Raw genomic sequence first — 19,978 nt, forward strand, 5'->3', positions numbered from 1 at the left:
CCTTGGACAGATGGCAAAGACCCAACTGCGCCAGCTGACGGCCACGACCCCATGTCCATACACGTGTAGATGGCTGGCCATGACTGCTTATTGTAGCCATGTGAAAGAGATGTGCATGAAACGCGTTTGTGTGCAAATTATTGCATCATTTTTTTGACAATGTCATGTTAATCCATTTCAAAAAAATATACATGTACACGGGATAATCAAGACACAGAGGGGGCTCGGCGCAAACAGGATCAAATTAATCGCGCTTGCGCTTGTCACCGCTGACTAAGCCTACAACGCATCGGAAGAGGGCGCGCAACGTCCACAGCAGACCACCGACCAGGGTTGCGGCCAAGGCCAGCCAGAAGCAACCGACATCCCAACCCTGGTTGATGTACCACGGGTGGCTGTAGGAGGGCATCTTCAGGAAGTGTGCTCCCTCATACTTGATCGCGTACTCAATCCAGTCAGCCGCCTGCTCAACAGGAGTGCGCGGGGTGTCGCGAATCACTGAAGACACCAACTTGGCGTTGTATTGGTATCTAAATTGGTCGTCGAGGCGGGCGGTGAGACGGGTGCTGGCAAAGAACAGCAGAACCTCACGAGATGGCAACAGTCGAAGCGTTTAGCGTACGTCGGGTTGTTGAGCAGCAGGTCAAGGTCGGCCACGAGGGACTCGGTCGTGGCTGTGTCCTTGTCCACCGAGATGGCCATGCCGCGCCACACTGCGCGTGCAACGTTATCCCACTGGTCGAAGGTGGAGCAAAAAGTGAGTCACATATCTCGGTCGGGAGTGTGCGAGTTTGAATGGGCCCTGAGACGGGTGATTCGATGGTAAACAACGGGGAGGACGCGTACCTGATCGCCGAACAAGGGGTAGCCGAGGATGGGGACGCCATGGTAGGCAGCCTCCAGAATGCCATTGGCACCACCGTGAGCGATGAAAAGCTTGGTGTTGGGGTGGCCAAGCAGGTCATTCTGCGGAATCCACTTGCTCAACTATACCATGAGGCATGCGTAAGCATGAATGAGAATGCATGCCGTGAAAGGAGGTGTCACTGAAGCAGGAGCTGCGGGCATGATACTAGGCACGCGAGCAAAGGCATACAATGGTGTTCTTGCCGACACGCGGAGCTTCGCCGTTGTACTTCCAAATGACCGTTTGCTTGAGAGTGGCCACGGCATCGGCAAGCGCTTGGGCTTGTTCAGGTTTGAGACGTGCGAGCGTACCAAAGGAGACAAGCACGATGCCATTCTTGGCCTAACATGCATGAGCAACGAGGAAGGGGTCGCGGAACAGGGCAGCAGAGGTTGAGAGTGCGTGCCATGTCGCAGAGCAACCTGCTGCAAGCGGAAGCAGCGGCGGCGGACGGGACAACCAAAAATTGTTGGGACTGACATTTGCAACAATGTCTGAGAGTTTGGGATCTTGCGCAAAGGGGAACGCTGCGGGTTCGGGCAGGATGGGACCAATCATCTTGCAGTTGGGCGGCAACTGGCGGGGGAAATCAAAAGCCGGGGAAGTGGGGAAGAGGACAAAAGAGGCGTTTTGGAAGCTATCGTAGAGCTTGACGCCAGGTCGGAAGCGCTCGTTGAGATCATGGATCAGGTCCTCCAAGAAGCCGTGGCGAGCCCAATATTGCACTGCCCAGCTGATGCTGTTGAAGAGGCGCTGACCAAAAGTCATGTCTGGGGTGAACTTGGTGCCCATTTGCGGCACGGTGGCCCAGGGCTGCGGGATTTCATAAGGCGCGGACATGAAGGGATCTAACATGGTTGGGGAGGTGTGTGTGATCATGTGCGTGGTAAGGATGGAGTATGGGACGGGGCGTATCAAGCCGGTGTCATCCAGAAGGAGGAGGGCGCAAGAGCAAAAAACCCCCACCCAGCTGCTCGTACCATAAAAGTTGACGGGTGAGATGTCCACGCGGATGGGGATGTTCATAGCGTAAGAGTAGATGACAGAGCACAGATAGGCTGGATCGACCTGGGACGCAAAATGGTAGGCACGGCCCGTCAGCAAGAACGCAGCTTGGTGGAGTACAACCCGACAAAACAGCATGCAGGTCAAACGAGTGTGGATGGACGAGGATGGTCAAGGCAATGTTGTTGTGACACCGAAGGAGGCCGTCAGGAATCAGGCGCCCTTGGATAAGTCCAACATTTGATCTGGCATGATCATACAAGAGCAAAAGGCCAGGACGGTGCCGAAGCACCAGGCCATGCTCACGACAAACTCATGCGGTGGGTGGAGGTCGAACAAGGGGTTGGCCGGAGCAGACTGAGCTGGGTACCGAAATGACTCACCAGAGCCACATCCATTGTCTTCATGAGCTCGAGGAGTTTGGGTTCTTCAGCAATGCGCTCGCAAATGGCGGCCTTTTCGCGCAGGATCTTGAGAGCGCCTGCATTCACACCATCACCGCCATTCGTTGGTGAGTTGTGCCGGAGTGAGGTGAGGCGAGGCGAGGCGAGGCGCGTATGTTGACCATGGCAGGGAAGCAGGCTACGTGGCCGCATGACAGCGGTAGGTTGACGCAAGGGTTGGAATGCATGTCTAACCTTCGAGGGGCTCGTCATCAGCGATCTCAAGGACATGGGCGGCGTAGTGCTCCTTGGTGGAGTTGAGCTGCAGCGTGTGAACGTTGAGGCCCGTCGTGTCGACTCGATCGCTGTCGACGCTGGAACGCACAAAGTGAACCTAAAGATGAAGGAGAGAGTGGGTGAGTGGGGCAAGCCACCTGCGTCGCCGGGTGAATCGATGCAAAGGCTCGTACCTCGTGACCTCGGGCAACCAGCTCGCGCCCGATCTTGGCAAGGACCATGTGGTGGGAGGTGGCAAAAGGCAGGCCCTGCATCAGGATCTTCTTTGGGGTAACGCGGCGACCCGTGGCACCAGCGGTGGCCGGTGCGGACGTGGTCGTGGCCGGTGCGGGCGTGGTCGTGGCCGGTGCGGGCGTGGTCGTGGCCGGTGCGGGCGTGGCCTTGGCTTGGGTGGCCTTGGCTTGGGTGGCCTTGGCTTGGGTGGCGGGGTCAGCCAGAGCCAGGGCCAGGGCCAGCGCGGCCAAGGCCACAAGGCAAATCAAAATGCGCGCCATGCCCTAGTGACCAGTGCCAGGTGGGCCCGAAAATTAGTTCAAGCCGCAGTAACAACTGTTTGGCGTCACCAACGCTCCGGAAATGCATTCGCTGCCATCCTGATATGTTGCCATCATCATCGCCGCTGCCATCCCCTCCATCCCTGTAGATTCCCCATCCCTATTCCCCTCAACCATCCCCATGATCCCCATCACCATCACCATCACCATCACCATCAGCTCTCTGATTCACCTCAGTTCAGTCCAAAAAAAGGGAAAATGCACACCCACGAGGGTCTTAAGCTCTCTCTCTCTTTTTCAAGCTCTTTCTCAAGCTCGCTCTCTCTCTCTCTCTTGTTCCCAGTTGTTGTTACATGTGGTAGTTGTGCTTTTCCTTTGTGTCTTTGCTCTTTATTCCTCTCTTTCTCAAACCGACCAATTCATCTACCTTTCTCTCTCTCTCTTTTACCTCTCTCTCTCTCTCTCTCTCGCTCTCTCTCTGTCTCGCACTTTTGTCTGTTGTTGCAGTTCACGCGGCTGGCCCTATCTCTCGATGTGGCTGATGTCTCCTCCAAGAAAAAGTCTGACAGTTGTCGCTGACAACAATTACAAATTGGGGGTGTTGTGTGTATTTTGAATGCCGTGCGTTGCAAGGTTTGAAAAAGCCGCCGGCAACTCGATGCGATGCGAGCTCGATCGACACTGCGCCGATGCCATCGTTGTGCTATTGTGCTCGGGGTGGGGCTTTGTGAGCTGATGATCCCTGCCTTGTAGTGAGTTTGGAGCGACGAGTAGGGTCTGGTCCAGAGGGCCAAAGCAAGCAACGTCAACATGGCCGTGGTCCCGCTGCGGCTGGCAGGCCTGGCCCTACTGGGCCTGGTCCTGGCTCTCACCGCTGCGCACAAACCCGTGCGTGTTTGCTCCTCCCCTTGCGCTGTGTTTCGGTCCTTGCAATCTTCTCAACGAATGGGTTGCCGAATCTTGCTCGCACCGCCCGCTCGGCGTTGCAGGTACCCAACACGCTCTTTGGCAGCTGGTACTTTGAGTTTAATGGCGCTGCTGGTAATGGCACCATGACCGATGCCGTCAAATACCTCAATTACGTGTACGTCTCAACGCCCCACCCTCTGAGCTGACCGACACGGCTTGTTCTTACCTCACCCTCTACCCACCGCCCTTCCCCTTGACCCACATATGCAGGGTGCTCTCCTTTGTCAACCCAGCCAATTTGGAGGACTTTCCCGCCATCTTCCTGCAGATGATGCCCACCCTCAACACCTCCCACCTACTTCTTGTCAGCATTGGCGGCCAGACCTGGGACAACAAGTGCGTCCTTCCGACACCATCATCCTGCCACTCTCAAATACCCATCAAGCACCCCCCTCACTTCCCCTCCATCTTCTTGCTGTGGGGCGTTCTCATTGTTTTCTCATCGCGCCCCACGCCCTTCTTCCCCGGCGCTGGTGTCTTGGCACATCGTAGCTGGGGCTTTTTGAACAGCTCCGATTCGGCTCAGGCTGCAGGAGAGCTCGTCGCAACCTGGTCCAAGTTTGTTCAATGCTCAACTGCCCGTCATTTTTATTGCAACAGCACACATCCCCATCTTCTTTCTGACACCCTAACCATTGCCCCCGCTCCCTTCTCTCCCCCCCTCGATCGTAGGTATGGCATTGATGGCATCGACATTGACGCTGAGGTAAGAAGCCTTGCACCCACCTGTGACGGTCTAGACCAACCTTGTCCCACTTTTTCTTACCCACGCGCATGATATCCATGTCTCGACCTTCTGTTCCGTGATTCGCAGGGCCCAGCCTTGACAACCTACCCCGCCGAGAACTTGGTCGCGTTTGCTCAAGCCAGTACGTTGCTTCAGGCCTTTGCACCTGTAACTGCTGCTCGTTGGCAATTACCCTATGCTTGCCAAGTCTGCATCTGATGGCCGAATCCTCCCTGTGTGGCCTCTGCGATTGCATAGTCAAAACCAACGCCCCTGACTTTTTGATCACCCTCGATGTGTATGGCTGGCCCGGTTCGAACACGCTCAACACCAACTACATGATCAATAATCATCTCAACGGTGCTGGCGTACGCGCACCGTTCTCTCTCTCTCTCCCTCTCTCTCTTTAGCCTTCTTCTCGCTGCCATGATTTTTAAAGGCGACTTTCCAAATCTCACACTTTGGTCTTGGCTATTCCATGCCTCGACCTCCCTACTGGTAGCCGCGACTCATTGATTGGATCCACATTATGGCCTACGCGGGTGAGCTCGACGACAAGACATACATCTCCTACTACACTGACGCGAGCAAGAGGTGGGTGTTGAACATGGCCCAACGGGGGTGTTGATGTCCGGACCTCGCTCCAAAGTCTTCTTCACACCTTTGCACAGCACTTACCTGCTACAACACGGCTCGACCTGCAGTCCCAATGGAGCCATCAACCCAGGCGTGCCCATGGATTCCGTCGTCATTGGCATGAAGGCTGCGGCCGGTACGGAGCCGTTGTTGGCGAATGTGTTGGGTGGTCCTGCAAGATTCCGTTGATGCTCACGCGCCCTCCCGCCATGCATCAGGCTTCAGCTCGTGTAACCCTCCAGACTACTCGGACATGGTAGACTACGTCAAGGTATGAACAGCCTTTCCGTCGAGGTTGACATGATAAAGCATGCAAAGCACGCAGCGCCGCCTCCACATTCCCCTTTTCTCATTCCGTTCCAATGGGGGCGTGGATGGGATGCGCTTACGTAGACAAACGGCATGAAGGGCGTGAGCTTATGGGCCTTTGCCAACAGCAACGGCAACATCACGCTGCCTTGGTTCAACGACACTTGTGTCTCTGGTTACTCAACCCTCTGCCAGGGTCTGGTAGATAACTGCATGTATTGAGTGGGTCTTTGTTGTGCCCTCGTACTGCACGCATCCCAAGACATTGTTTCGTGATTGTCAGCTCGGCTAACGGCGAGGGCCTCAGCCGAGCTTTGAGCTTGTTGTCACCGCCCGTGGATGTGCCGGGCGAGATTGATTGCTCACGCCCAAATACCGAAATAAAATCAATTTTGGAGCAAAGCGCGCATCTCACACTGCTCATCATTAGCGGGCAACGAATGGGGGAAATATGAGCTAGTTGACTGTGTCCTTGGATTGAAGGGGTGACGCAACCGCTCGCAGAATGCGGGCGGTTTCTGCATGCTGAAAGCGTTCGGCAAGAATAAGTGGAGTGTTCTCGCGGTGGTCCCGAGCTTCGGGGTCAGCGCCGTACTTCAGCAAGGTACGAGCATGGGCCGCGTGCCCGGCTTTGGCGGCTAGGTGCAGAGGCGTGGCACCGTACTTGTCGCGCGCCCCCAAGGCTTCGACAGTTTGGTTTTCTGAGAGCAGCAGAATGAGGGTGGCAAGCGCGTCGGCAGGCGTGGTCGCGAAGAAGACGTCACCATCGCCAATATGAGCTGCCATGTGCAGGAGGCTCTGGCCAAGGGCGTTGCGGTAGCCCTGAACAACGGCGCGAAACTGTTCCGGATCCGCCGTTCGGAGAAACGCTAGCAGAGCATGATGACCACCGGCTACGGCCGAGGCATAAACATTCCAACCAGAAGAGTTTTCGTGTGTCGGGCTGGCGCCATGCGCGAGTAAGAGTTGTACGGTCGCTTGGTGGCCATGCAAGGCGGCTGTCATGACAGGCGAACTGCCCGTTGTGCTCATGACGCCCACCTGGGTGGGATCGGCGGAGAGTAGGGCCGAGACCATCTGGGCATCACCTTGTTGGCAGGCAACGTGCAGCGGGGTCCAGCCATCACGGTTCTGAAGATCCACCCGGCGACCGGGTGCTGCGAGCAGAGCCAGCAACGTCGCGAGGTTCTCTGCGCGGGAGGCCGCCAAGTGGAGAGCGGTCCAGTCTGCCTGTTTGGTCCGGTTCACATCTGCGCCGCAGCTCAGCAGCAACGGCACGAGGTCAGCAGCCCCACTCAGTGCCGCTTCATGTAGAGCCGTGTGGCCCACCTTGTTGCGGCGGTTGACGGCCGCCGCCACTGCCACGTCAGTGGTCAGCTGCAGCAGTGCGGTCACGAGCTCCACCGCGTGCGCGTTGCGACAGGCAAAGTGCAACAACGTGTCACCCTGACCGTTCACGGGCCGAGCCACCACCATCTCTCGCTCCGCTGGCTCTCGCGCCCGTATCCATTCAATGGCAGCCTCAAGCTGCCCGGCCCGAGCCTTGACCGCCGGCCGCCGACACAGTCCCCGCAGCGCGCCCTCGTCCATGCCTCGTGTCGCGCAAAATAACGACGCCCGACCCGCCGCAACCACGACTTATCCCTGGGGTGTCTATGTGTCTGTGTCTGGCTGTGTGTGTGTCTGTGTGTGTGTCTGTGTGTGTGCGACAGGGATTGCCAGGGATTGCCAGGGATTGCCAGGGGTTGACAGGGGTCATGGAACATGCCCAGTGAGAGTGAGAAAGTGAACATGCAGTCGATGGCAGCACACCAGAACTCAACTTCAAAAAAAGTACAAAAAGATAATCAAGCCATCGCCGAAGGGACTCGAACCCTCAATCTTCTGATCCGAAGTCAGACGCCTTATCCATTAGGCCACGGCGACCCGCTTGTTAGAACCTATGAGCAAAATATTAGATATGAACAGCTTTATCTTGACATTATTATTCATTGTAATTCGAGGGGTCTGTTGGTTTTCTGTCGAAAGTTCACCGCAAAATTCTGCTTGCTGTTCGTTTGGGTACAATATCTTGTTTCGTTCTAAAGGGGTAACATTCTTGTTCGAGTCCAGGTGTGCATAGCTCTGAGGTGGACGGGACTCGATCTGCTACGAGCGTGTCGGGATCATGGTATAACGATGGAGGGCAGCAACGTCTCGCTTGACGATTGTGAAATTTTACCACGATGTCATCGGCGCACGCACAACTAAATTACAAACAGAGCTCCTTCGCTCTTCTTCAAAGTGGTTGGCGGATAAAAAGACAAAGCAATCAGCAAATTTAACAATCAACAAATAATACGACACCCGTGATGGCAGTCAATCTCTCTGTGGACATGCGTACAAGCGACCATAACCAGAAAGTTAAGCGTAGAACCGCACCAGTCCGCCCCTGAACGCACGAACGGCAAGGGCGGCCACGAGCAGAGAGAAACGATAAAACGATGAAACGTCAAAACAATAGAAAAATTAGTCGAAAAATAGCCAAAAATTAACACCCAACAACAAATAAAAAAAGGTGTTCGCATGCATGCAGGCATCTGACAAGATCGTCAATCAGCCATGAGGGGCCGGCACGTTACAGGCGGGACGGTCAACCACGACGCGCGCCGCAACCAACCTCGACTGAGACACCTCCAACCGATGCACACACGCAGACACGACAATAAGAATCCGATCCAGGTTTTAGCACGAAAGAAGACAAGATGGGTAGGCAGAACAAAGGATGGATGAGGGAAATAAGAAAGAGGTAGAACAACCAGAAAGCAAAACGATATCTCTTCACTACATAATTAGCACAAGACGAGCATAATTATTCAACGCCGAGGCCGATGCCAAGGACAAAGGGCTTAAAGCGCCGAGATAGCAGGGACCCGACGCGCGGGGAATAAAGGGCAAGAAGGACTTGGGTGCCCGTGGCCTTGCCCAAGATGGGTGGCACCACGGTCAGCGTTGCGCGCCTCACAACGCCGACGGGCAGAGCAGCATTAAGACGTCAGCTGGCTAAATACAGGCAGGCGGCTGGCTGAGTTGGAGGCAAAGCGATGGAAACCGCCCGGGGCCAGGTGTCCAACATTCGAAGGGCCAGCACCACCACGCTCGGCACCCGGTGCCAGCGGCGGGGAATGCGAGTTGGAGCGCGTGCCAGTTGGCTTGCCCGGCTTATCGGACGGCTGGCCCCAGCCCACAAAGGCAGCACCATCAGAGCGAGTCTGCTGAGGCTGAGAGTGCGGATGCCAGACCACCTGCATGCAATCCGAAGAAGCAAAGCGTGTGACTCAAACGCAAAGAGAAAACAGCAAGAAAGGAAAGAAAGGAAAGGAAGGAGAGAAGGAAGGAGCACGAGGCAAGAATATACGACTCTCCAGCGAAACGCAGCCAAGCAAGACGCGGAAAGAGCAAGCGCAGGTCATGCGCGAGGTACACACCGACTGCTGACGGTCTGGAATGGGGGGCGAAATGGAAGAGGACGGCGAGGAAGGGGTGGTGATGAACACATCATCGACTTCTTGGGGCTGAACCAAAGTGGACGCTGCAACGTGGCGCTGTTGATTCATCGTGGTCGGAGGATGCTGGCCATGCTTGCCCGAGAACATGGTGGCATACATCTCGGCGGAGGCATGCATGGGGCCCGCCTGGTGAAGATGAACAAAGCGGGGCGGGGTTTGTCCACCGTGGTGATAGGCCGACCCGGCCGAGGAGTCACTGGCCGCGGAGTGGCGGGCTTCCATGGCGGGGCTCTGACCCTCGTCCTCATCCAGTAGCGTCCGAAGAGTGAGGGCAGAGAGACGGGCCTCAAAGTCGTCACCGTCCGAGACACCGCGAGGTGCACTCATGGCTTCCGAAGCAGGGCGGCGACGTGGGCCCCCTGGGCCGGTCGCCGTCTAGAGATTGCACAGAGTACAAGGGTATGGGAGCCCAGGGGTATGAGTGATGTGTGAAACTACGCTAGCAGGAGGGACATGCACCCGAGGTGCCGAGGAGGGTCAGAAGGGCAAGGGCCACGCACGGGAAAGCCGAGGTCATTGGTCGGTTCCGACTGGGTACGGGGGTGATGCTTGCGTTGCTTGACTTCTTCTGTCTCATGCTGCCAAGTCGCACACATCCAACATCAGGAGGGAGCGTACAAAGCATGATGATAACAGGCATGTAACAGGTAGCTGGGAGGTCTGGGCCAAGACGCGTCCGCTTGCACGATACATGTGCACAGGGCGTGGCGCGCATGAACAACCACACTCACCACAAAGTGGCACCGCGGGCCATACGGGCAGACGCCCTGAGTGTGGAACGTCCGACAAAGCTCCGTCTTGTACTTGGGGTGACGTTGCAGGGGCCGGAGCTCGGCTTCGCCGTGAGCAAACTATAAAAAACAAACCGACAAACAAACAAAAGACAAACGGGATGGCACAGCAAGCCCATCAGCATGGACGAGGAGTGGGGCGGGGGTTGTGAGTGACGGCGGTGGATGCCCCTCCCCCCTGCAGACAGTGGGCTTGTTCATCAGACATACTTGACATTTGTCGCCATAGCGGCAGGCACCCGTGTTGCTCCACGAGCGACAGAGCTCTGTTTTGAAACGATTGTTCGAGGTTGGGGCATTCGAGCTGGAGGAATGAGTCCGAGAGCGGGGGTTGCCGTTGCCGTGGTTGACGGTCGTACTCGAGCTGGATTGTGTGCGCTGGCGATGCGGGCAGGCCTGATTGTGGCCGGCCACTGCGCTCGTAGCAGCGGCAGCGGCGGCAGCTGCAGCGGCGGCGGCAGGATTCGCATGCATAGGGGCACGGTTGGGTCCGGGCACAAGAGGAGCCATGTTCGTCATGGAACCGGGTCGGCTTTGGTGTGCGTGGTGAGGGTGATGGGAGTGGTGGGAGTGGTGGGGGTGATGAGGGTGGTGCTGGTTGGGTAGAAAAGGGCGAAATGCACCCTCAAGGCCCGTCGGCATGGCGGTCATCATGAAGGCGGGGGCGAGGAAAGCAGCGAGGGATGGGAGGGAAGAAGCTGGGCTGTCAAAAGTCTTGTGGCGATTCCGGTTCCGTGCCTCTCCGGATACGTCAAAGATGGGGTTGAGCAGGAGCTGGGAGCTTGATGATTGGTTGCTTTTGCTGTTGATGGTGATGATCTCGGGCGCCCCAGCAAGTTGGCCCAACCTGGCGAATCCACCAGCGGAATGAAGTGAGGGAACCGTGGTCAGAGTACAATGGTGCGGGCGTGCTTGATCATGCGGCAAGATGACGGGGCACAAGAGAACAACACCACACCCAGAAGTACCGAGGGACCATGTTACAACCAAGGCGAAAGACAAAAGAGGAAACCGGGGTATTGGAGTGACAAAGCAGACGAAACGGCAACGCAAGCAGGTAACCGGGGCCTGGATCATCACATCGAGTGGGAAGGGGACTCACGCGGTTTGGAGTGGGAAGGAGCTCACTCTGCCACGAGTGAAACGTACCTCGGTGTCAACAACAAAGGCAGAGGTCAGCACAGAGGAAAAATGACCTGAATCAACTGCATGTTCATAGGACCAGCGGTTCAGAGCAACAAGGCAGGGAGGTCAGCGATGGTGGCGTCAAGGATGGATGACGAGTCACCAAGCGTCACTTGGTAGTCGAAGCATCTGAGTTTCTTCTCCACCACCACCTCGGTCACAGGGGAAGAAACCAGAGCAACACGCAAGGCTAGCAAGCCCCCAGGCAAGGCAGACGGGCAGGCCAAAGCAGATGCGACTAGGACGCACCCACCGCCTGATCGTGTGGCCAGGCAAGAGAAGCTACGAAGAGACGTTGCTGCTCAACGAGCCACGCCACGGATCTTTTTTTTTTGTGGCTTTCGTGCTTGCGATTTGCAGTGCAAGCATCCAAGTTCACGAGCGGCTGAAGAAGGGCAATGGGGAGCAAGTCAGTCAGGTGGCAGTGGAGCAGACCCGGTCCGCTCAGGTTGAGACGCGTTGGCCCAGCGTGTGGTGGTTTGGGGTGTCGTTCCCAAGGAAAAGATGGCAAGAGGCAAGGGGGGAAAGCGGGGGGGGGAAGCGGCCTTCGCGTATGCACCCCCTCTGCAATGAAGCGGACGAGACTCACGTAGATTTCGCGTGCATGCAGTCGACGCCGAGTGAAAATGAATCATACCACCTTTTTCTGTGCCAATGCCGAGGTCAAGCGATTTGCTTCCAGAGAGCAAGGGGGGCCGGGGCCTTACAACCAGTGCGAGGTTGGGGGGGTTTCCTTGTGCGCAGGCACTCGCCAATGCATACACGCATGCAATCTGCAGATCAACTTTTGACGTTTTCGATCAAAAAAAAAACTGTTTGCTTGCTTGCGTGCTTGCTCTTTGGATCATTTGATGAGGTTGTGGTGATGTGGTGATGTGGCGATGTGGGTGATGGGTGATGGGTGATGGGTTGAGGTCGCTTGTGAGGGGGGTGCGTTGTGGCAATCCAGTCAAAGAGGGTGCAACGACCGCGCTCCAGCGATAGGAGTCATACCCGAAACAGGGACGAATGTCACCACGGCAAGGACAGGGGTGTGATTGAGCCTGCTTTCCTCGGGTTTGCTCGCTGTCTGACATTTGTGGGCTGGTTGTGTCCAGCGCGCGTCGGTTTCCTTGTGCTCACATGTCAGGTAGGCAGTCGACCACGCTTGGGACAGACACGCTTCTCTTTTGCGATTCCAAAGAGGCCCAGAAGTTGGGCATCAAGATACAATGCTTCCAACGAGGCGGGGCTCTTGCCATGAATCAGGTCAGCAGCAAAGTGAAAGATCAATTTTTTTGAGAATGGGTGTTTGAGTGCGGGGCTTATTGCTGCTGGGTTGGCGCCGAGGCGCGAGCCTGAGCCTGAGTGAGGGTGGGGGAAAAGGTCATAGCACAAGGCACGCGGTGAGAACCTTGGGGTGATGCGAAGCAGCCGCCGCCGCCAGGGTGAATTTGCAGCGAACAAACCGAGGCGGCCATGCGCTGGATATATCCGCGCACGCGTTGATACAGAGAGCGGACCACGCCCGGACAGTAGGGATGGTACGAGAGTTGATCTGCCAGCGTCACTCAAGAATAGGATGAGAAGCCGGCGTAAGCACACCGCGAGCCACGGGCGGAAAACTTCTTCAGAACGCACCAAACAGCATGACGAGCTGGTCCCAAAACTGGCGCGGGTGAGGATTACGGCGCGAAAAGTAACGCAACTGCATAAACTGCATGAGGGCAAAGCACCGGAACAGCTTGGACACATCCAAACTGGAAAAGCCCAAGAAAGCAAATGAGGCACAGAGCGCGAAGCGGACGTGCTTGGGCAGACACACAGCGGATCAGGGGCGAGCAGGATCGGGATGATATGTCCGATGTATGATTAAAACATTTTTAAAAAAAAAAAAAAAAAAAAAAAAAGGAGAGCAAGGTTGGCAGGACTGACCGGAAGACGGCGCCCAACACTGTTGTAATAAAGTAAACGCTTTCCAGCTCAGCAATCGTGCGTAGGATCTATGGGTTACAGGACCATGTTTAAAGCAGACGCCGACCAAGCACGGAGGCCATTTGAGTTGCGGTTGAAACCAGGCGGTGGTTGACACGAGAGTCGACAAACCCGAGTTTGATGGTCCGTGACCCGGCGGCACAGCGTCGATACAGAGTGGTTCGGCTGGTAAACATGACACCAAACAAGTGTTGGGTGAGGCAGCGCCCCAAAGCGGCCGTCAAAACCAAATGGTGGACTCAAACACGACCCAAGCATGGGGGCTCGGGACAGCAAGCCCTCTGAAGAAGACGGATTGCCGTAGGAGCGCAATTTCAAGCAAGAAAGCAGGCAAGACGAACGCCGAAAATTTTAATTAGCTGGCTGGCCGCGGCCAGGACGGCGTAGAGGCCCAAGGGCACGAGCGCCAGGGGCTCGGGTGTGCTGTGTCCACATGGGCGCGCAAAGCCATGAGCACGAGCTCGCCCGAAGTGGCAGTGATACATTCTTGCCCTTGCAAGGTACACCGACCTGAGGTAGAGCAAGCTGTAAATAAAATAATGGCCAGCATCCTCCAGCAGGATCTGGTGAAGATACTCGGTCGAGAACCTGGGCAACTGAGGAGGAAGGTGACGTGTCATTGACCAAGGGGCAGTGGAATGAGGCGACGATTGAATGGCAGGCACATGCAACTGGCGCGCCGCGATCCAGTCTTGGACGGAATCGAAACGGGAAGCTCAAATACGGGGTAAGGGCCGGCCACTGGCAGGACGGGACGTACTCCAATACGTTGGTAGAGGCGTACGCCGTAGATGAGCACAAAGGTGTAAGCGGCCAGTGTGTAGGCAGTGAAGCTGCCAAACATGGCGGCTAGGATAGCTCCCGCGCCCACAAGCCGTGCCACCAGGAACAACACATTCACGGGATCTGCCATCAGACCAGCCTACGCAGAGCAGAAGTAGCATGAGGCGGCTGAAAAGCAGGCGAGGCCTCCTGCGGTGCAGCGGCCTCGAGCGGGGGTGGCACAGCAAAACCGTGACCAGGGTCCAAACGCGTCAACGAACCAAGCCCGAACCCGGTGCCGCCGTTGGTGTGGCATTTGGTTGCGCTGTATCTGTCATCTTGCTGGCTACGCAAAGGGGACGTGCGTCGTGCATGAGTCTGAGCCGGTAGCTGCCGAGCACGTGGTCTCCCAGAGTCCCCCAAAAGGCCCTACCCTCCCACGAAACATTAAAAAAACCACGGCCCTTCCATGACCAAATTCAAGTCCCTTTCCCAGCCTTACGCTCATCCACAACCAACCCTGCCTCACATCCCGCCCGCCCCTGCAAGCGAACCGCCCGGAGAGAGAGCGAGAGAGAGAGAGAGAGAGAGAGCGAGAGCGAGAGAGAGCAGAAGCAGCGCACCGCACAGAGAGAGAGAGAGAGCGAGAGTGATGCCGACAACAGCAAAATGATGACATCGACTACCAGGTGTAAGTGGCCTCCAAGACCAATTGGCGGGTGTTCTCCAACTTTAGATTTTATATTTCCGAGGGAGCGTGCTTGAGCCAAGGGCGGATTTTTTTTTTTTTTTTTTTTTTTTTTTGGGAAGGGCAGCGGGGATCGGCTGTTGCTGTTGCTGCTGTTGCTGTTGCTGCTGTTGCTGTTGCGGTGGTGCTGGGTGAGAGGGACACGTGCTTGGTCTGTTATTTCTGCTGCTCGTGGCGGTGGTGGTGGTGTGGGTAGCACTTGACGGTCGGATCGACCAAGAAACCCTTGAACATGTCGGGGTTTTCAGCGAGCGCCAAGCGCACCTGGCAGCAGATCCTGGGACAGGAGCCCGAGGAGGAGCAGAGCAGCATCATGAGCGGCGTATGTCCATGCCATGTTGTGTCCCAGTCTCATGGCACCTTCCATGCATTCGCTCGAGCTGTGTGTCCTTGGATGATTCTCATGTTTGTAATTGGCTCGCTCACCTCATCATCCGGTCTGCTCCAGCTGCAGAATGACGTCGATAATTGCTGCGGAGATATGTGCAAGCTCACTCGTAAACAACGCCTTTATGGTTGCGCCATCTGCTTCTGCGCTGGCCTCGTCCTGAGCGCTCTGGTGAGGCGGGCCTCAAGGCTTCGAGCCCTGATCCTTCTCCTCCGCCCTGCCGCAGCACGCCCCGCATACGCACACCCGCGTGGGCTCTCACTTGATTTCCTGCACCTGGGTTGGATCCTCTGCGATAGGGCCTCCTCTTCTTGGGCCTCAACAAAATCGTGCCATTTGCCGTCTGTTATAGCCTGGGTACCATCACGTCTCTTGCCAGGTTCGGTTCGACCGAGCCTCTCCCTTGTTTGCTCTTGCTCGAGTTTCTTCCCATCAAGCAGCCATCATCCCCCTGCTCTCGACCCCCGCTCACCATCCGGCCTCGCACCTGTGTCTACCATCAGCTCTCTCTTTCTTTGGGGCCCATGGCATCAAATCAAGAACATGTTCAAGGTTCGTTTTGCCTTGCATGGTGCCAAACGCCCAGCAAGCTCGCAACTGGCCTCACTCGTGCCACAATACTCTCACCTTTTAGGAAACGCGATGGATCGCCACCACGATCATGCTTATTGCCGTCATTATGACCCTAGTCTCTGCCTTGGTCATCAAAAGCATTGGTCTCACTGTGCTGTTTGCCATCATTCAATTTTGTGCCGTCTTCTGGTACACCATCTCCTATATTCCCTTTGCCCGCCAAGCCGTCAAGAACTGCGCAACCTCTTGCGTCTAGGCAACCCCCCACGCTTCCAGACAGCAGGCAGGCAAAGTGCTTAGGTTCTCTCTCTCTTTCTCTCTCTCTCTCGCCATAGGCAGGGCATATACCCGCCATTTGATTTTCTCGTGTCTCGTGGTCGCTGTGGACTTGTTGTTAATTCATATTGGAGTCTCGTCCCTCCCCGGCTCTAGATGGGGCACCTGTTTCCGGGCACTCTACTTTTGAAAGTACGACTGCAATCTTGTTTTGCCTTTGCATCATGTTCTTCTGTCCCTGTCTCTTTTCTCGGGCCACATGCACGGCCGCCTAGTCTCAGGCTTGAGTTTGTGTTCCTCTCTTCCGAAGCTCAACACACATTAAAACTGAGATAAATTCGTGTCCACACCGAGACGTGCACAGATAAAATCACAGGAAACAGGCACGGGTACGGGTACAGACGCACAGACACACAGACACAGGTGGCATGTCTATGGGAAAAGCACCTGATCTACCCAGGATGTGCTGCATGGGAGACGTGTGATTCTGGGCCTTGGGTATGATGGAAGATTCACGGAATAAATGAGCCAAGCTCGCGCATACACACGAGAGCAGTACAACAACACCAAGCCCGAGGCAAACGTCGCTAGTGCTTGGAGCTCAGTTGTCGAAACAGATTGACCGCATCGTCTGCGTACTCGCTGACGGATGCTCCGCTTGTCACGTCTTTTGAACCCGCAGTACCGCCCGAGGCTTCATCCCCATTGTCATCTGCAAAAACCGGCAAAGGTTCCGCAGGTGGGCGAGCGGGGCTGATCGTGACCAATGGTGCCCCGTAGGCATCGTCCGCCCCATCAAAAGCATCAATGTCGCCGTACACACCCTCTGGTGAAGCCATGGGGTCGATCTCCTCCTCTGTCGTTCCCGGTGGAGGTGGCACCCCGTTGGCGCCCATGACACCATACGGATTCTCACCCTTGGGCTCCGTGCTAGGTGTGGCCACGGTAGCTGCCGTTGTGCCGTATGGTGACTCTGCGGCATGCGCCATCACGACGGCACTGCTCGTGGGCTTGGCCAAGCCGACCCCAAAGTCTTGGATGGCTTGCATGTCGCCGTAGATACTTTCCTTCGGCTGGTCCGATGCGATGGTGCTGTAACCTGATGCCTTGGTAGTCGTCGGAGCTGGCTCGTCCACTTGGTCATACATGGACTCGGGGTCAGCCGCGCGCACCGCGGGCGCAGAATCATAGTGGGTTGAGGGCTTCTTGCGTCGAGTCGAGGGCACGCTATAGATATCCAACGGGGCTGACCCGTTGTCATACAGGGGGTCGTACCGTGGCTTGGGGACGTCATCGTCATCCTCAGTAGCCGCATTCGCAGTCACTGGCCCTGTCGTGCGGGTACTCGGGGGCGCAGCCGTAGTGTCAGTCGGCTTGGCATTTAGCGCCGCACCGAAAACTCCAGGCTCGTGATCCATCCGTGTCTCCATTACGCGCTTTGCAGGGGTTGCGGGCGTGGGCGAGGTCAGCACAGTCTCATCTTGCATGGGGATTGACTCGTAGGTGGCATTTAGGTAGGCACTGGACTCTGGGTCATCGTTTAAAGTCGCTTCTTCTGGCTCTGTTGTTGATGCCGTGCCGCTGCGCTGCGACGTCTTATGGGCTTTGTGGTCGACGCTCGTTTCCTGGAAGCCAGTGTTGGAATGGAAGAGATTCAAATTGGTGCCATCGTCGTTTTCTTGTGCCATTTGCACGGTGATGCGGTGTAAATAGGCATCGTCATCTTCATCAGGCAGCATCGAGGGTGCAAAGGTGGCCAAATCCACAGCCTCTGGCTCATCAAAGCTCTCGCCAGCTTGGCCAGCTGCCAGGGGGGGGGGGGGCGCAGGGCAGGGTGCACGTGGGGTGAGTTTGAAAGCACGATCAGATTCAAAAACAATTTTGATACAACAGCAGCCCTTGCTAAGATTTTGACAAATGGAATGGTTGTGCTCACGCTGCACAACAGCGGCAGAACCAGAGCCAAATCGACAATTTCAGCCAAAATCCTTCACATTCTTGCCCTCAGCAAACAACAACCGCAAGCGATGAGGCAGAGCATTGACCTACCATAGAGAGGGTTGACATTGCCAAACGTGGACAACGTGGCGCCAGGCGGCTCGCTGTACTCCTTACGCTGGCTGGACTGCGTCGAGAATGTGGAGAGTGGTGTGTCAGCGGTGCCGCTGCGCGAGCTGGAGGAGGGGCCAAATGAAACCTTGCTGGGGCTGCGTGGGGCTTGGCTGAGATGGGAGGCGTGACTCGAGGATGACATGCTCTTGGTGCCACGCGAGGGCGGTGGGTCAGTCCCACCCGTGGTGAAGACGGACTGTACACCGCGGCGGGCCCGCCCAAAGGTGGAAAACTGCATGGAGCGGTGGGCTTCGTTGCGGGCCACAAGCAGTGCACTATGCCAGCGCTGGGCGTCGGCATCGTGCATACAGGAGAAGAAGTACCATTCGCCCGTGTCCAAACCAATGCGAATGGAGCGGCGGGCGTTGCTGATGCGCTCCTCGTTGGTGAGACTGACCAAGCCAACGGAGCTTGCCTGAATCATGTCCACGTGAGCAAGCACACCGGCCTGAGCTGCCGCAGTGGCGGCAACAGTAAAGAGACCCTTTGTCAGAAGGCCCAAACGGCGGTGCTCAGTCAGGCGATCGGGTCCAGCCACGCTGCCCGTGCCATGATAACGGATCCACCCCGTGTAGCCTTTCAAGTTGGGTGGAAAGTCATGGGTGGGGAGTGGGGCTTGGTCTTCCTCCTCTGGGGTGCTGAGGGTGGCATCAAGGGGATCCGGGGCGAAACCAGTCCGGCGAAATTCCTGTTGGTGATACATGTTTCCGTCCTGCGTTTGGCGCAGGGAATAGTAATCATTGCTGACATTAACGGCGGCGCGCGCGAGAATGGCTTCATCCTCGCGGGTGCCGGAAGTGGCCACCGTGCGAGCAAGGCGATGGTGATCAATGTGGTGTGCCAGGGCCTCCTTGAAGCGGCCAAGAGAGCCCAAGCAATTGCCCATGTTCCCCTCAACGGCCATGATTAGCTCGTATTTACCGGTGATCTGCGCGCAATCGGAAGCGTGTTGAAACGCGGCGAGCCCCTGTTCAAAGTTGCCAAAGTGATAGTGAGCCAACCCCAGGTTGTTGTAGGCGTTGGTGCGAAGGTCGTGAATGTTGGCACGGAGGGTCATGAAAAGGCGATCCTCGCGCGCCAAATGCTGTACTTGCAGCTCAGCATACTCGATGGCACGCAGCTTATCGCCGGTCTGGATGTAGCAACGGGACAGCGTTGCGTAGATGAAGCAGAGCACATTGATGGGGATGTTCGCTTGGTCGCGCAGAGCCCTATCCAGGTGCTCAATGGCCGAGCCGTAGTCTCCGGCGTTGCTGGCTTGCACGGCCCGAGTTACCGCGCCCATGACCCGGCGTTGCAATGGCGATACAGGACTACCAGGCGCGACCGGCTCGCGCTGGTGGCTGCTCAGCCGTTCCATGTCCACGGTCACAAAATCCATGGTGAACGGTGGGCTGGCAATGCCTGCCGACCCCACTCAGGCCTATCTCGCTTGCACCAACGTCAGGGCAATCAAGCTTGTACCCTCACACAATGGACCGATTGACCAGCCGATCGCTCTCCCCACTCCAGCCCGCCCCGAAAGGTGCGTCAATGGAAAATTGGACGAGAGAGAGAGAGAGAGAGAGAGAGAGAGAGAGAGAGAGAGAGAGAGAGAGAGAGAGAGAGAGAGAGAGAGAGAGAGAGAGAGAGAGAGAGAGAGAGAGAGAGAGAGGTGAATACAATGCACAAAAAGATGCTCCGCCCCTTTTCATTCGTCGATCCTGGGTGGGCAGAAGAGGGATCTTCCTCGAATCAAATGGAAGAGCTCGGTGGCTACAGGACAACGATGCAGATGCTTTGGCGGCTTTGCGTGCCTCTTCAGACACGGTTCCGCCCTGTACAGCCCGCCCCTTCTGTCAGTCAAAGAAGGAAGGCATTGCTATGGGCCAAAGCGACCATCGATTTCCTCCCT

The 19,978-nt window shown here is 56.5% G+C and overlaps 6 protein-coding genes across 6 annotated transcripts; 1 reads left to right on the forward strand and 5 right to left on the reverse strand.

Moving 5' to 3' along the window:
• Window positions 1–158: 158 nt before the first annotated feature.
• MONBRDRAFT_37473 (uncharacterized protein) lies at window positions 159–3,086 on the reverse strand (the record flags this gene model as incomplete). The annotated part of the gene is made up of 8 exons (XM_001746699.1): window positions 159–530; window positions 623–735; window positions 847–987; window positions 1,097–1,249; window positions 1,388–1,975; window positions 2,296–2,393; window positions 2,551–2,689; window positions 2,766–3,086. 8 exons carry the CDS (start codon window positions 3,084–3,086, stop codon window positions 245–247), a joined length of 1,839 nt encoding a protein of 612 aa, XP_001746751.1. The 3' UTR covers window positions 159–244.
• An 810-nt stretch (window positions 3,087–3,896) lies between these two features.
• Window positions 3,897–5,949, forward strand: MONBRDRAFT_26297 (uncharacterized protein; the record flags this gene model as incomplete). Its single annotated transcript, XM_001746577.1, has 10 exons — window positions 3,897–3,974; window positions 4,076–4,170; window positions 4,266–4,391; window positions 4,656–4,761; window positions 4,870–4,924; window positions 5,041–5,150; window positions 5,285–5,376; window positions 5,454–5,554; window positions 5,637–5,689; window positions 5,812–5,949. 10 exons carry the CDS (start codon window positions 3,897–3,899, stop codon window positions 5,947–5,949), a joined length of 954 nt encoding a protein of 317 aa, XP_001746629.1.
• A 234-nt stretch (window positions 5,950–6,183) lies between these two features.
• Window positions 6,184–7,317, reverse strand: MONBRDRAFT_37474 (uncharacterized protein; the record flags this gene model as incomplete). The annotated part of the gene is made up of 1 exon (XM_001746700.1): window positions 6,184–7,317. One exon carries the CDS (start codon window positions 7,315–7,317, stop codon window positions 6,184–6,186), a length of 1,134 nt encoding a protein of 377 aa, XP_001746752.1.
• Window positions 7,318–8,753: 1,436 nt separating this feature from the next.
• On the reverse strand, window positions 8,754–10,540 carry MONBRDRAFT_26298 (uncharacterized protein; the record flags this gene model as incomplete). The annotated part of the gene is made up of 5 exons (XM_001746701.1): window positions 8,754–9,011; window positions 9,195–9,650; window positions 9,776–9,853; window positions 10,007–10,126; window positions 10,277–10,540. 5 exons carry the CDS (start codon window positions 10,538–10,540, stop codon window positions 8,754–8,756), a joined length of 1,176 nt encoding a protein of 391 aa, XP_001746753.1.
• Window positions 10,541–12,555: 2,015 nt separating this feature from the next.
• Window positions 12,556–15,072, reverse strand: MONBRDRAFT_26299 (uncharacterized protein; the record flags this gene model as incomplete). The annotated part of the gene is made up of 8 exons (XM_001746702.1): window positions 12,556–12,788; window positions 12,872–12,990; window positions 13,166–13,233; window positions 13,567–13,648; window positions 13,736–13,821; window positions 13,986–14,147; window positions 14,542–14,669; window positions 15,000–15,072. The coding sequence occupies 8 exons, from the start codon at window positions 15,070–15,072 to the stop codon at window positions 12,556–12,558; spliced, it is 951 nt and encodes a 316-aa protein (XP_001746754.1).
• A 1,223-nt stretch (window positions 15,073–16,295) lies between these two features.
• Window positions 16,296–19,778, reverse strand: MONBRDRAFT_32831 (uncharacterized protein; the record flags this gene model as incomplete). Its single annotated transcript, XM_001746703.1, has 3 exons — window positions 16,296–17,776; window positions 18,022–19,427; window positions 19,564–19,778. 3 exons carry the CDS (start codon window positions 19,776–19,778, stop codon window positions 16,560–16,562), a joined length of 2,838 nt encoding a protein of 945 aa, XP_001746755.1. The 3' UTR covers window positions 16,296–16,559.
• Window positions 19,779–19,978: the final 200 nt, after the last annotated feature.

This window comes from Monosiga brevicollis, genomic scaffold, assembly GCF_000002865.3.
Source record: "Monosiga brevicollis MX1 MONBRscaffold_13 genomic scaffold, whole genome shotgun sequence".
Lineage (NCBI taxonomy): Eukaryota > Choanoflagellata > Craspedida > Salpingoecidae > Monosiga > Monosiga brevicollis.